The sequence below is a fragment of the Vulpes lagopus genome, chromosome 14 (assembly GCF_018345385.1).
Source record: "Vulpes lagopus strain Blue_001 chromosome 14, ASM1834538v1, whole genome shotgun sequence".
NCBI classification, from domain to species: Eukaryota; Metazoa; Chordata; class Mammalia; order Carnivora; family Canidae; genus Vulpes; species Vulpes lagopus.
In genome coordinates, this window is record NC_054837.1 from 33,887,870 (window position 1) to 33,902,049 (window position 14,180).

General features: G+C 53.2%; 2 protein-coding genes across 3 annotated transcripts in view; one reads left to right on the forward strand and one right to left on the reverse strand.

Moving 5' to 3' along the window:
* SLC15A4 (solute carrier family 15 member 4) overlaps positions 1-2,403 on the reverse strand; it is a 28,623-nt gene extending 26,220 nt beyond the window's left edge. The window contains exon 1 of the mRNA XM_041728520.1: positions 1,841-2,403. Coding sequence (XP_041584454.1) covers positions 1,841-2,365 — 525 coding nt within the window. The 5' untranslated portion in view covers positions 2,366-2,403. The remainder of the gene's footprint in view (positions 1-1,840) is intronic.
* A 9,312-nt stretch (positions 2,404-11,715) lies between these two features.
* The window catches only part of GLT1D1 (glycosyltransferase 1 domain containing 1), a 90,252-nt gene continuing 87,787 nt past the window's right edge, over positions 11,716-14,180 (forward strand). The window contains exon 1 of one of the 2 annotated variants that reach the window (XM_041728522.1): positions 11,716-11,870. In XM_041728522.1, coding sequence (XP_041584456.1) covers positions 11,803-11,870 — 68 coding nt within the window. In that variant the 5' untranslated portion in view covers positions 11,716-11,802. Of the gene's footprint in view, positions 11,871-12,108; positions 12,356-14,180 lie in introns of those variants that run through there. The other variant, XM_041728521.1, reaches the window with a different exon arrangement.

Genomic DNA, 14,180 nt, shown 5'->3' on the forward strand with positions numbered 1-14,180 from the left:
CTGAGACCCAACTATGACCCAGCTGTGCTAGGCAGGTCTCAGAAAGCACATCTCGAAGCCATGGTTAAAACAGAGGTCAGGAAATCAGACCCGGACTACAACCGTGGCTTGCCCACTCACTACACGAAGTCATCTTTTGTACCTCCGCCTCCTTGGGGGATTCAATGAGGTCATGTGTGTAACACATGCTCATTTCCTGGTGCAGAGAAGAATCTGGAGCATGAGGCAGCGATCTCTCAACATTATTGAGATTCAGCAAGGCGCCACCTCACTGTAAGGGGTAGCCCGACAGGGTCCACTTAAAGCTCAGACTAAGGACAGGCACCTGCATCCTGGCTCAGTCAGGCACTAGCTGTGTGACTTTGGGCAAATGATTTACCTCTCAAGCCTTATGTATAAAATGGGCACAAGAGCAGCAGCAGCGTCACAACAACTGATGAAGCATGGAGAGAGGGCCTGGAGAACAGTAAGCCGCAGGGACCGTCACATGAAGTTCAGCACAAACACCTGGGGATCATCTTCCCTGCGGCTGCCGACTCCACCTCCATCCACCCTCCTCACTCTGTGTCCATTCGACCCACCTCCGTCCAAATCCCTCTCTGTGACCCGGCCAGCACGATGGACTCCGTTCTGGTACGCCTGTGGTCCTCACTTCCCTCCCTAGTCTCCACACATCGCAAACTTCTTCTGTGAACGTGCGGGGCGCAAACATTTTAGGTATTGAGTTGAGAGACATCTGGCCTTTGTCGCAAGTCCCCAGGCGTGCTACTGCAAGGTGACAGCGGCCACTGCACGGCTGGTATGGGACCAGCAGGTCGTGACTGTTCCGATGAAGCTTTAATCACAGAGACCGACATCTGAGTCTCATAAAAATTTTACCATGTCACAGGAGACTCTGCTTTTTCCTTAACCGCTTAAGAACCTAAGAACCACTCTCGCTGTTGGCTCGCAGGCCCCCCCGCCAAAAACAGGAAGTAGACCAGATCTGGCTGCCGGGACACAGCTGCTGGGCACAGCTGCGCTCTGGAGGACCCGCTTCTAGAAGACACCGCTCCACGCGGGAAACCCACAAAAGCTTCCTACTGTGCTCAAAACACACCTCCAAGTCTTTTGAAAGCTCCATGGGACCTGGCCTCAGCCTGCCAGTCCTTTCCCACTTCTGTATTTGTTTTTCATTTTTTATTTTTTAATTTTTATTTATGATAGTCACAGAGAGAGAGAGAAAGAGAGAGAGGCAGAGACACAGGCAGAGGGAGAAGCAGGCTCCATGCAGGGAGCCCGACCTGAGGTAGGACTCGATCCCAGGACTCCAGGGTCACGCCCTGGGTGGAAGGCAGATGCTCAACTGCTGAGCCACCAGGGCATCCCCGACCTTCTTTTTTTTTTTTTAAAGATTTTATTTATTTATTCAGAGAGAGAGAGAGAGGCAGAGACACAGGCGGAGGGAGAAGCAGGCTCCATGCACCGGGAGCCCGATGTGGGATTCGATCCCGGGGCTCCAGGATCTCGCCTCGGGCCAAAGGCAGGTGCTAAACCGCTGCGCCTCCCCGGGATCCCCGTGTCTGTTTTCTTTGCAACATACCGTCGGCCTAAGCGCGTGCCTCTGTGTTGACTTGACAGTGATGCGCCGTGGCCTTGAGCATCACCCAGGTCCCGGGATCGAGCCCCTGCTCCTCCCTCTGCCTCTCTTTGCGCCTCTCGTGCGTAAATAAATAAAATATTAAAAAAAAAAAAAAAGGGGGGGGGGACCGCCGGAGCGTCGCTCGTCGCCGGCCCCGCGGCTCTGCGCCTGGAGGCCCCGAGGTCTCCTCCTGGGGCCCCCGCCCGCCCCCGCGCTCACCTGGTCGGCCCCGAAGGGCGTGACGTTGGCCTTGACGGCGCCCACGCCGAGGCCCACGAGCGCCAGCGCCGACAGCGCGGCCGGGGCGCAGTAGCGGGCGGGCGCGTCGGGGCAGGGCGGCGCCGAGCAGTTGCGGACGCGCGTGGGGCGCGGGGCCCCGCAGAGCGCGGCGCGGGGGGCGGGCGCGGCCAGCAGCGGGAGGGCCAGCATGCCCAGCAGGTAGAGCGCCAGGCTGAGCAGGATGGCGCGCGCCCGGCCCAGCTGCGCGTCGGCCAGCCAGCCCCCGAACGGCGACACCAGGTAGGCGAGGCCCACGAACAGCAGCAGCGCCTGGCTGGCCTGCGCGCCCTCCCAGCCGAACGGCGCGCCGTTCAGGAACAGCACCAGGTTGGCCGTGACGCCGTAGAAGGCGGCGCGCTCCAGCAGCTCCGTCAGCAGCACGGCCGCGCACGCCGCCCGCCGGCCCGCGAACGCCCCCGGCCGCGCGCCCAGCAGCGGCGCCCGCTCGCCCGCCGCGCCCGCCATGCGCCCGCCGACACCCGGCCGCCGCGGCCGCCGCCCTTCTCGCGAGACCCGCCCGTCGCGCGCCCCTCCAGGCGGCGCCGCCGCCCTTCTCGCGAGACCCGCTGGGCCCGCCCCCGTGCGCCGCACGCCGCACGGCAACTTCCGTTTCCGCCCGGAAGCCCGGCGGGGCGGGGCGGGGCGGGGCGGGGCAGCTTCCGCCCGGGCCGGGGCGCCCGCCCGCGCTCCTCCTCCTGCTCCCTCCGCGGCGGCGGCGGCGCCCGCACAGCCCCGGCTCCAGGAGCGCGCGCTCACGGGGCTCCTGTCCCTGTGCCCGCTGCACCTGCAACAGCGACGGCGCCCCGCGACACCCCACGGTCGCTCCGGCCTCCGGGCCAGCCTGAGCGGTGGGCGCGCAGGTAGGGACCTTCCCCAAGGCCTCGGCGGGCGGCTTACCCCCTAGACCGCCTCCCGCCTCGGGGCCGGCACGCAGCGGGCGGTAGGGACCGTGACCGGACGGAAGCCCGGGGCGCCCGGGGGCTTGGCTGAGCATCTGCCTTCGGCCCCGGCTGTGATGCGGGCCCGGGATGGAGCCCCGCGTCGGGCTCCCTGCATGGGGCCTGCTTCTCCCTCCGCCTGGGTCTCTGCCCCTCTCTCTCTCTGTCTCTGCCGTGAATAAATAAATAAAATCTTTTTAAAGAAAAAAAAAATAAAAAAAAAAAAAGAGGAGCCCTTGCGTACCGGTAGGACCTTCACCCACAATGCATCATGCTCATCACTGTCACTTCTGGAGCTCAGATGTCGCGTTCCCGACCCTCCCAGGAGAGGGCAGATCCCTTCTCGTAGGCCCTTGGAGCACCCTGCACCTTTTTCTTCACGGCACCGTTTACATTTATGATCACAATTTTGCAAAAGTGACCTAACGTGTCTGCAAACCGGGAGGGATGGGAATTTCTTTGTCCGTTCCCCGCAGTCCCCAGGAATCCAGCACAAATCCTCGCAAGCGGTAAGTACATGTGGAATCGAACAAATGAGTCTTTGTTGATTTTTAAGTGGTGCCCAAAGAAAATTTTATGTTCGTGTTTTTTTTTTTTTTTTTGGAACGTCCCTGATGTTCTAGAGCATACATTAGGTCTCCTAATTTAGCTGAAAGGCAAACTGTCTGGGATCATACACTCAGTAGAGCGGAGTCTTCAGTTAAAGGCTTTTACTTAATTCCCCATACAAGGCTCTGCCTCTTCCGCATTCCGGCTGGAATCTGAGACCGGACCTTCGAGTATTTGCTAAAAAGACTGATAAAAACTGACACCCTCAGGCAAAGTGCAGAGTGGAAAGGGGATAAAAGTTAAGCCACTTGACTTTGTGATGATTTAGGGTGAAGCTCTGGCCAGTGCAGATGGGCCATTTCAGATGACGGCAACGAAACTGAGTTGGATCATCTCAGCTGAGAAGTACAAAGCTAAGTTCAGGATGTACCCGAGGAAGGAACTTTGAGCAGTTCCTCTCGTGGGTAAGGAAATCAGCCGTACGCTGCAGTCTCCGACACCGTGAAGCTGCAGAAACAGTCCAGTAGGAAGAAACGGTTTGCTTTGGTTGCCTTGTTTTTTAAAAGCCAAACCAGGTTTGTGACTTGCTTTGGTAAGGAGAATGTAGTGGAGTATCCCTGGGCAAGATCTGTCCCTAAGCCTTAGGAAGGTCTGGAAGCTTCTGCTTTTGTGCCTTCAAAGCCGTGAGCCACCACCACGTAAGAAGTTCAGGCACCTCGCTGGAGAGACCTTATTGAAGAAGACCCTGCAATCAAGTCCAGAGGTGGTCGCCATCACCCCAGCCGACCTGCCCGCTGCCCGCTGAAGGAAGCTACATAAGTCATCAGCAGCAAGATCAGCAGAAATTGCCCCAGCTGAGCCTCAAACCAGATTACAGAATTGTGAACAAATGAAATACTTGTTACTCTAAATCGCTAAGATCAGGGCAGGATCGTTAGGCAGCATCAGATAACGAAAATACACATCTTCTCCCATGGCCACAACCTGTGACACCAGGTAGCAGCCACCGTCTTATGTGGGGCACATACTTTACTTTTATCTGAATCCTGCTCACTCGCTGCTGTCATATCTTCTTACTGCAGAGAAATTTTCTCTCTGCCTGTCTGGTGCAGCAGCCGCTAGCCACGTGTGGCTATTTGAACTTAAATTACCACAAGTTTAATAAAATGAAACATTTTGTGCGTCAGTCACACCTGCCACATTTCAAGTGCCCAGTAGCCTCCTGTGACTGGTGGCCACCATGGTGAACAGCACAGTATACATCACCCCACTGCAGAAATTTCTGTTGGGTTAGTATAAGCACTGCCTTATACTAACGTGCAGTGGGCACCACACCCTTGATTACTGCTTGTCCAACATGCACACCCTCCTGTCCTTCCAAAGAGAATCCCGATTCCATTCAGCTGTCTATTTTTTTTTTTTTTTAATGTGGAGGTTTTTTATTTATTTATTTTATTTATTTATGATAGTCACACAGAGAGAGAGAGAGAGGCAGAGACATAGGCAGAGGGAGAAGCAGGCTCCATGCACCGGGAGCCCGACGTGGGATTCGATCCCGGGTCTCCAGGATCACGCCCTGGGCCAAAGGCAGGCGCTAAACCACTGCGCCACCCAGGGATCCCACAGCTGTCTATTCTCAATTTGTCCTCACCCCACCTTGCTCCCTACCATTTATCTATGTATCCATGTAGCTATCCATGTAGCTCAGGAGAAGCTGACTTCATCTTTGTTTCTAAATCTGACTATTCAAAGCCAATGCTAGTGTCTCATACCTCTTCACAATGACTGGTTGGGAAACCCAGACTGCAACCATTCAAGACAAATTCCCCCAGGGCCCAGCAGAGGACAGATAACATAAAGTGGCCCAGTCGGGCTAAAAGAAAGGACTTGTTCCATGACTGCAAAGAAGACACACTCTTCAAATGGGGCATGGATTCACAAGCCTAAATCCCTAATTGGTGCAGGCAGCTGTCTCACAAGCACGAGAGGAACCAGCTCAGGACGTGGATGGCACAGAAAATCAGAGAGAAGTTAGATAGTAAAAGATCATAAATCCTACCCTGTTCAGGCCACTGTGTTGGGTTTTCTGTTACTTGTAGCCACAAGCCACCTGTCATGATTCTATCAAAAAGCAGGAAAACAAAATAATAAAAGAAGGCAGCCTTAGAGTTTCTGCCTGGCCTGTGTAACCAATGTGTTCGGAGCTCCTGTGCTAAGCCCCAAGGATTGTAACGCTAAACTGACGTGAGTTGCTCACCACTTTATGGCGTACACTTGTAATATGCCCGTGTTTATGAAAGTAATCATGGGAGTCTCTCTTTGGCTGTCGAAATAAATAAGTAAATGACCGAACTGAAACAGCTGGTGTCTGGGGATAGGTAACATTATCTTGCAGAGTATATTTCTGTGGGCTGTCTCCACCTCAAGGGCCCTCTGGGAAAGAGGACCTTTCTGCAAGAATGCTTGCAGTGTGGGCTGAAATGCAGCATGTACTCCAAGACACTGGGCCCTTCTCTGTCACCGCCTATCCCCTGTTCTTGCTCAGTGTGGAACCCATAGGAGATGCTATCTGATGGAGTGGATTCAGAAACCAGTGAGGAACTGAGGACATTTCAGGGGCTGTCAACTTTCTCACGGTATTTCTGCTTCTCATTTCACATCAGCATGGCTCAGCCCTTGCCACCACACAGCCACGTCTGCTTATTCAGTTTCAGCTTCCTCAAAACTTTGGTTTACAAGTAGGCATTATGGATGTCCTGTACCATCTGTGTGTCACTAACCAACTCTTCTCCACATGTCAGGACGGCTCAATGTCAGCACTCATGGTGGATGCTTCTTCTGGCTCTCCGGTTGCATCCCAGGGATCACAAGAGGCCCAGCTCGTCTCTGTGTGCCAGGCTGTGCTATGAGGCATTAGCTGCATTAGAGTCAGGCCATCTTGTCCATCTTTTACTCTACTTAGATATGGAGTAGTCATAATTTCTGTTTATTTCAGGGAGTCCCTGTTGTAATAGTTTTGTCTGGCTGAAAATGTAGGTAGAAACAGAAAATAGAAGTAAAAACAGGGTCAACCCATGGGACAGAGTTAGGCCTTAAATTCCCAAGTCCAAAACAAAGCCACACTAACCTGCTGTTGTGTGAATTCATTTAGCTCTCACAATGACTTGTGTTTTATTTTTACAGGGGAGGTGAGACTGTGTGGCCAGGATGGGTTTTGGTTTGACTTTTTTCACTCATTTTCTTTGACCCTTGTTAGTAGCAACCTCTTTGGGTTCCTTTTCTCCTGTGCTTTAAAAAAAACTGTGAGACTTCTGCAAGAGGCAGGCATTCACCTACAGAAAGAGGGAGGCAGGAGAGAGAGTAGGTGAAAGAAAAGGGACTTCTGCTTCCTTCTGTTTGAAGAAGTGCAAGACGCAGGACTGAACCTGCCTGTTCAATGGCAGGATTCCATCTGTTGATACAGTGATTGGCTCAGATGGACTGTGACCCATTCTGATCTAGTCAAAGCCAATCCCTTGGCTTATTCTAGAGGACCAGGAGTGAATGTTCCTTTTGTTGGATTTGTAATCCTAAAGATAGAAGTCTGGAGTTGCCAAGGGCCATCTTGTAAAGCTTAAGAATGAAACAACTCAAAAAAGTAGGGATGCAGAGAGAAAGACCTTGTTTGCAATGGACATGTTCTGGGTCTAGGTTCTGCCCATCCTCTACAGGAGCTTTTTCCTGGACATTTCTGTGGTGAGCCTGTGACTTCCCTTTCTGATTAAGCAACTGTGACTTCTAGTTCCTTGCGATTGGAAAACTTCCAACTAATAGAAGCAGTACATATCCATGCATGCACCCACATGGGGGAAAAAAAAAAAGACCCTTCGAGGGGAAAAAAGTCAAATTACACCAGTAATTTAAAAACAAAAAGAGGGGACATGTCACTTGAACTGAAAAATAGTTGTGGCAATAGTTGGGCGGTGAAGTGAGTGTACTCAAGTGATCCGTGGAAAGGTAAATTTGTGTAGTGTTTCTAGAGGGCAATTGGCTATGTATATCAAAACCACAGTTGCCTGCATTCTGAATGTGCAGTGCCACTGTTAGGAATTTTAAAATGCATGTGGAGACTTAGCATGGACTTAAATGTTCATGGCAGTGTTGCTTAAAATAGCAAAAAGATTGGAAACAGCAGTCATGGATTAAATTGTCCATGGGTACACTGGGAAAGTATGTAGTTACTCAAATGGTACAGGATTCTGAGGTAGAAACACATTCGCAGTCTAGGGTTGCAGTCTACGATCCTGTTCACATTCTATTGTCACAAAACAAGTCACAACAACTTTGTTGCTTCAGATATCACCCATGTGTGAGCTCACAGCTGTGTGAGCCATAAGTTTGGGCATGGCTGACTGGTTCCCAGCCTGGGGTCTGGGGAGCAGAAGTGAAGGTGCGGGTTTGGCTGAGACTTCATCTGGAGCCCTTTTTGGCTTCTGTGATTGTGGCCAGATGTAGTTCTGTGAGAGGGGGTAGTAGAGGGCCCCACTTCCTGCTGGCCGTCAGCTGGGAGCTGCTCTCAGCCCCGAGAACCCCCAGTACCCCGTGCACCTGGCCGCCTTTGGCCCCAATGCCAGCAGCAGAGACTCCCTGACGTGCAGTCCCTCTCGCACTGGAGTCTTGATGACATCAAGAAATGCCCAGGGCCTTTACAGGGACAATGACTGGGTGAGACTCACCCTGTATGACCTCCCTATCTCAAGGGTGACTATTTTGGGAATTTATTCTACGAATTCTGCACCCCATCACCTGAATGGGCATCTGATGGAATAACTGGAAGAAGACCTAAATCAGGAGGCTAGAAATCTTGGGGCCATGTTACAATTTTGCCTACCATGATTATCAAGTTTTACAAATTGAGCAAATAACAGCAAAAAAACTCATATAAAGCATTTTTACTTTTTGTAGTGAAATGACAAACACAAACCAAAAAAAAAATTTGTTCATCTGCATATGTTAATTATATGTGAGTGTAATAAAAATAAAAAGGGGTGCCAGGGTGGCTCAGTCAGTTAAGCGTCCAACTCTTGATTTCAGCTCAGGTCAAGATTTCAGGGTCCTGAGATCCAGCCCTGCATCAGGCTCCACGCTCAGCGGGGAGTCGGCTAGGATTCTCTCTCACCCTCTGCCCCTCCCTCTGCTCAAATCTCTCTCAAATTAAATCTTAAAAAATAAATAAAAGTTTAAGAATAAATACAGGTCAGTACATACAACAGGCTGTTACTAGCAGCAGTTAAAATATCTTCTCTTTAGGGATGCTTGGGTGGCTCAGCAGTTGAGTGCCTGCCTTCGGCCCAGGGCATCCTGCATGGAGCCTGCTTCTCTCTCTGCCTATGTCTCTGCCTCTCTCTGTGTCTCTCATGAATAAATAAAATCTTAAAAAAATAAAAATATCTTCCCTTTAGTCAACCTCTGATGCACAAGCATTGGACATCTGTTTCTTGCATTATTAGAAACAGGAAGCCTTATAACTGCACCAATGCTGTCAGACGTCCTGTCCCATTTTGCAATGAGAAGCTTTGAGATGAGCGTCCTGGTGCTGTAGAGTCAAGAACCTGGTATGCCCCCCCCCCCCCCCACACACACACCCTTCATTCAGCACAACAATGGGAAGTCCTGCTTTTTTACCAAAAGCTCAAAGGGAAAACTGTCTAGTTCGAGTTGACTTCCCTGTGTTCATTAGGCATGACTGGAAGAAACTAGTTACTTGAGACCAATAACTTGTTCTTGCATTTGGTCACGTAGGACTGCTGTCAGTGAGAGACAGGAAAAGAGCACGTAACCAGGCCTCTCAGACCACAGTTCTGCCTGTGGCTTCTGTTTTTAGGAGGATCTTGCTTGCTCGCTCTCTCACATACACACCCCCCCCCCTTGTATTTATAGTTCTCAGTACTACGGTAGGGAAGAATGATGGTACAGAGATTGGGATCTGCTAGAAAAAGAGAATGAGAGTGCCCCACTTGTTAATGTCAGGAAGGCAAAAAAAGAAAGAAAGAAAGAAAAAAGATGTCAGGTGCTGATTTTTATCATGAACCATTTCTAAAGTCAATATGCCCATGGTGCTCTCCCCTGAAATGCTATCACTTTTCAGAGTAGATAATATACACAGGGTAGATAAATAAACTTTCATTTTTCCCTGGTGCCGTGAACTAGAGAAATGGTCTGAGCAAATACTATGATGAAAGAAAAAACAGATTTTGCTTTCCATATATTTTAAGACCCTTGAGTTAAAAGCATCTAAAGAAATCTTAGGAGATGCTTACAGCCTTTTCTGTTCTAGTCTTGCCCCCCCCCCTAATTATTTTTATATTATCCCATAGTAGCACATTTGTCTCTGTACCCTTTTCTATTATCTACTTGGGAGAATCATAACTAACTTTACCAAAATGAACTAATTAGTTGTGATACTGTTTACAGTCTTGTCTTATAAATGGGTGAACTGAAGCAACGGATGAATACAGTAATGGGCCCTCACGGATACGTCAGAACCTTTCACCTTACAGAGCAGGTGTATTCCAGAAAAATCGAATGAAAGTGAATTTCCAGTCTAACAATTCTATTGTAGCACCAACTTCCATTAAAAAATCAGGAATGCATTATCATAGGAATAAAATTTCACAGCAGTGCAAATCCAGTGATTTCCTTTAATTCAACAAACATCCACAGAGTGTCTTCTCGACATACAACATCATTCCAAGCAAGTGGAGGTTGCAGCCACGAGTGAGCTCAGACCCAGTGGAGAGGGAGAGGCCAGCTGCTCTGTGATTATTAGAATGGGACCAGCCTAGGGGAAGGGACGAAGAGCCATGGGTGTAGGAAGAGTGGCGAATAGTCCCTGGTGTGTGAGGCAGGGCCTTCATACAGTCATTTTTGAAACGCGGCAGTTAGTGGGTCGAGTTGCCCAGATAGATAGATCCACATCCAAGTCCCTAGAACCTGTGTTCTCTCTTAGTGACCACCATTTGATTCAGGGCAGCAGTGCGCCCAGCTGACAGACTGCCTTTCTCAGCTGCCTTGGACGCAAGATGTGGTCACGTGCACAATAAGATAAAGGCCTCAGGGTTGTATGACACTCCAGGAGGAGCTCCTAAAGTTAAACGCACCATTTTGGGTGCATCCTTTTCCTTGTCCTCTCTGCCGAGTGTGAACGTGATGTGCGGGGCTCCAGCAGCCATGAGAATGGAGGCCATGGTAATGAAGGTGCTGGGGCGCTGGAGCGAGCCAGAGAGAAGCCCGGGTTCCTGCTGACTGTCGAGCCGAGAAATAAACTTCCATTTCTTCTTAACGTTCAGGTGGAGATCGTGAAGGAATTGCCGTGAGCCCTCCTCCACTGTGGGGGACTGAAGAGCCCAGGTCCCATCTGTCAGATGATAGCAGGAGGCCACTAGACTGATGGGCCTCCAGGGCCTTGTGTACCAAGCCAAGAGGGAACCCTGTCAATGCCTCATGGTTAAGGTCACAAAATTGGAAGTAAGAATGACCAGTCACAAAGAGCCAAGCAGGCTTTAAGCTGGAGCCAATTAGTAATAGACTTCCTTTGTTTCAGCATTTTCTGTATAAAAGCCTCTCCTGGATCTCCTGCTCCCCACCAGCCACTTCCAGCTTAGTGCTGCTCTATTGAAACCAACGTTTTTGCAAATAAACTTAAAATGTTTAATGTGCCTCAGTTTATCTTTTAACACATCGAAAGGGCACAGCTTCTTCTTAGATCTAGTCGGTTTCGGAAATGATGGCTTAAGATTGCCACATCTCTGATTTTTCCAGCAACGTGAGATCCCCGGTGCTGGTAGCCCTAGGACACCTCTGACCACCCTGGTGCCAGTAAGAGTCTATCCGTGGCCGCCTTCGGTTCCAGAGGGAGGCAGTGCGGTCCCCCTGCTGTGGCCCCCGAGGAAAGGGACCCAGCGCCTCGTAGACCCCAAGGGAGCCCCTGCAGGTGCCCCGGGCCCTGTGGGGTGTGGGGTGGGGGCGGGTTGGTGGTAGCCGACCACCGCCTGCGGACAGGGACCTGTAGCCACCCCTGCTGACCCTGGGAGGGGGCCCCCTGAGAGCGGCCCTCTTCTCCCCTGGACCCAGGAGACGGCGCCCTCGGTCCCTTCTGGTTCCCCTGGGAGGTGGCCCGGGGGGCTCCGGGGTCCCGGTCCCTCGGAAGCGGTCTCGCGCTCCCGCCCGCCCCGCCGCTCGCGCGCCCAGGTCCCCGGCGCCCGAATCCCGTGAGCGCGGGCGCGGCTTCGGGAGCGGCGGGCGGGACCGACCAGGCGCCACCGCCCGCGCCCCGGCGTCCCGGCCCGGCCCGGCCCCGGGCCCGCCCCCGCCCCCGCCCCCGGCCCCGGCCCGAGCGGCGGCGGGGACGGCGGGGACGGCGGGGACGGCGGAGGCATGCGGCTCCTGTTCCTGGCCGTGCTGCGGCGGCACACGGGCAACGCGGTCACCGCCCAGCGCGTCCGGTAGGTGCGGCGCCGCCGAGCATCCGCGGCGGGTGGGCTCTCCGCGGGGCCCCGGGCCGCGCGCCCAAACCGACCGGCCTGCGCGCGGGGGCGGGGGCGGGGGCGAGGGCGCGGGGCCGGGATGCGGCGGGGGCGGGGGCGCGGGCCGGGATGCGGCGCGGGGCCGGGATGCGGCGGGGGCGCGGGCGGGGGCGCGGGCCGGGATGCGGCGGGGGCGCGCGGTCAGGGCGGCCGCAGCCCGGGCCCTCCGCGCCCCGCAGGCCTCCGGGGTTGCCCTGGGGAGGGTCGGCGGCCGAGAGGCGCGGGGCGGCAGGAGGGTGGAGAGGGCGCGGCGGGGCTGCCGGCTGCTGCGCACGCACACGGATGCCCTGCCCGGGAGGAGGGCGCAGGCCCCGGGCTCCGCGAGGACTCAGGTCGGGCTGCGCCACGGCTGCACCCGGGGGCCAGGGGGCGAGCGCGCAGGATGCCCAGGGCGCGCTGTGCAGGTATGAACGTGAGCGGCCGGGGCTGCGGGGGCGCGGGGGCTGCTCCAGGCAGGGGCCCTCTGCACAGGGGCCCCTGGAAGCCTGGGGCCGGGGTGCGCCAACGTGCAAGCCCTCCCTCATCCTCCGTGGGCCCTGACCCCGAGGGGCCCCTTCCCGCGCCCCCAGCATCCCAGGTTCCCATCTAACTCGTCCCGTGCGCCCACCTTCCCAGCGCTCACCTTGTTCTGCACTTGTCTTGTGTTCTCAAGGCTCTGTAGGCCCCGCAGGGCAGACTTGGAGCAGATTAGTGCCTGGACCTTAATGGAGACCTTTTTTTTTTTTTTTTTTTTTTTATAACTGACTTGCTTCATAAAATTTCTCAACTCACTTCCCTTCTCTGGGTCAGCTTCCCCATCATTAAAATGAGCGATTGGGGCAAAGCCAACTCTTTAATTTGCCCCTTTCCACAAAAGGATGCTACAGTTCTCCAGCTCATAAGTGGCAATGTGATAGAGGATAAATCAGTTCTCTGAGGTGTGCAATTAGGATTTCACAATGAAGATTTTCATCTACAGGTTTATCTTCGATCTAATTCCCGTGCCCCTGCTCTCACTCCTGGGCACAAGGAGGGAGGAAGTGCGGTGTGGCCTCTGCTCTGATGAAGCACATTCCAACAGGGGAGACAGACTGCAGGAGTCCACAGAATTACAGGGGGCAGTTTCAGGCTGTGACTAGTGCCCGGGGCGGGGAGGCTCTCTGACATGGTGAGATTCCAGCTCAAACCTCTGTGACCAAAGGGAGCAGCCACTCTGATCTGGGAGGATGGTTTGGGAGGGGCTAACAGCAAGAGAACAGGTCCAGAGGCCAGACAGAGCTTGATGTGCCAGAGAAACAGAAAGAAGGCCAAGCTCTCTGGAATCTAGTGCCTGGAGGGGGCGAGTGCGGAGAAGGGAGATCAGAGAGAGATGCCAGGTCCCATAAGAGAACTAGAGAAAGCATCTCTTTATTTAACATTTTGCTCCCAATGTGGATTGTACACATGAACCCCAATATTCCAAAGGCCCTCAGGCGCCCCCAGCCAGAGAGCCATTAGGAGAAGTAGGCAGGCATGTCCACGGGACCACTGACATTTAGCTGGGATGCAGGCCCCTTGAGCTACTTGTCTTTAGTTTTCCTGGCTGTGCACGAAGCATGACGACAATGGCTCTTTGTGCTTTTGTCTCTGCAGAGCCAGCTTTGTCTCCCCTTTACTCCAGAGGGAATGCAGAAAAGGGAAAATCAGAAGTTGCAAAAGACATCTTGGGTCCTGTAGAAATGGAGGCTCCTTGAGGAAAGAATGCCAGGTGTCCTGGAAGGGGAGGGGATCGAGGTTCCTATGGACAGTTTCTTGTGGAGCTAGAGCATCTCCTCACACTTTCTCTGCCAAAGACCTCTCTGATCCTCAAGTGACCCAGGGCCCAGGGAGTCCCTCAAATGAATAAGATTGGAATTCCCTTCAGTCTAAGAGAGGAAGGAGTCTGAGTTAAAGATTGGCTTTTTAAAATGAAGAAATGGGTCCATTCTTGTGCATCTGTCTGTGGTTGTAAATTAACACCCGGTCCATAAATCGCATTCCTGAATCCTGATGAGTACATGGATAGGGAGGTGTAAGTGCTTTGGGAGCATGTAGGCAGGTGACCCATCCCAGGCCGGACATGGGGAGAGATTTGGGGCCATTGCAAACTGGGGCCATTTGGGGCCATTGCAACAAGCTCTGGAGTTGCCTTCACATGCCGCTCCCCAGCAAGGAAAAGGTAGGCTGGGTTACATAAATGCTTTGCTGCTTAGTGTTCTTATCCATGAAGAA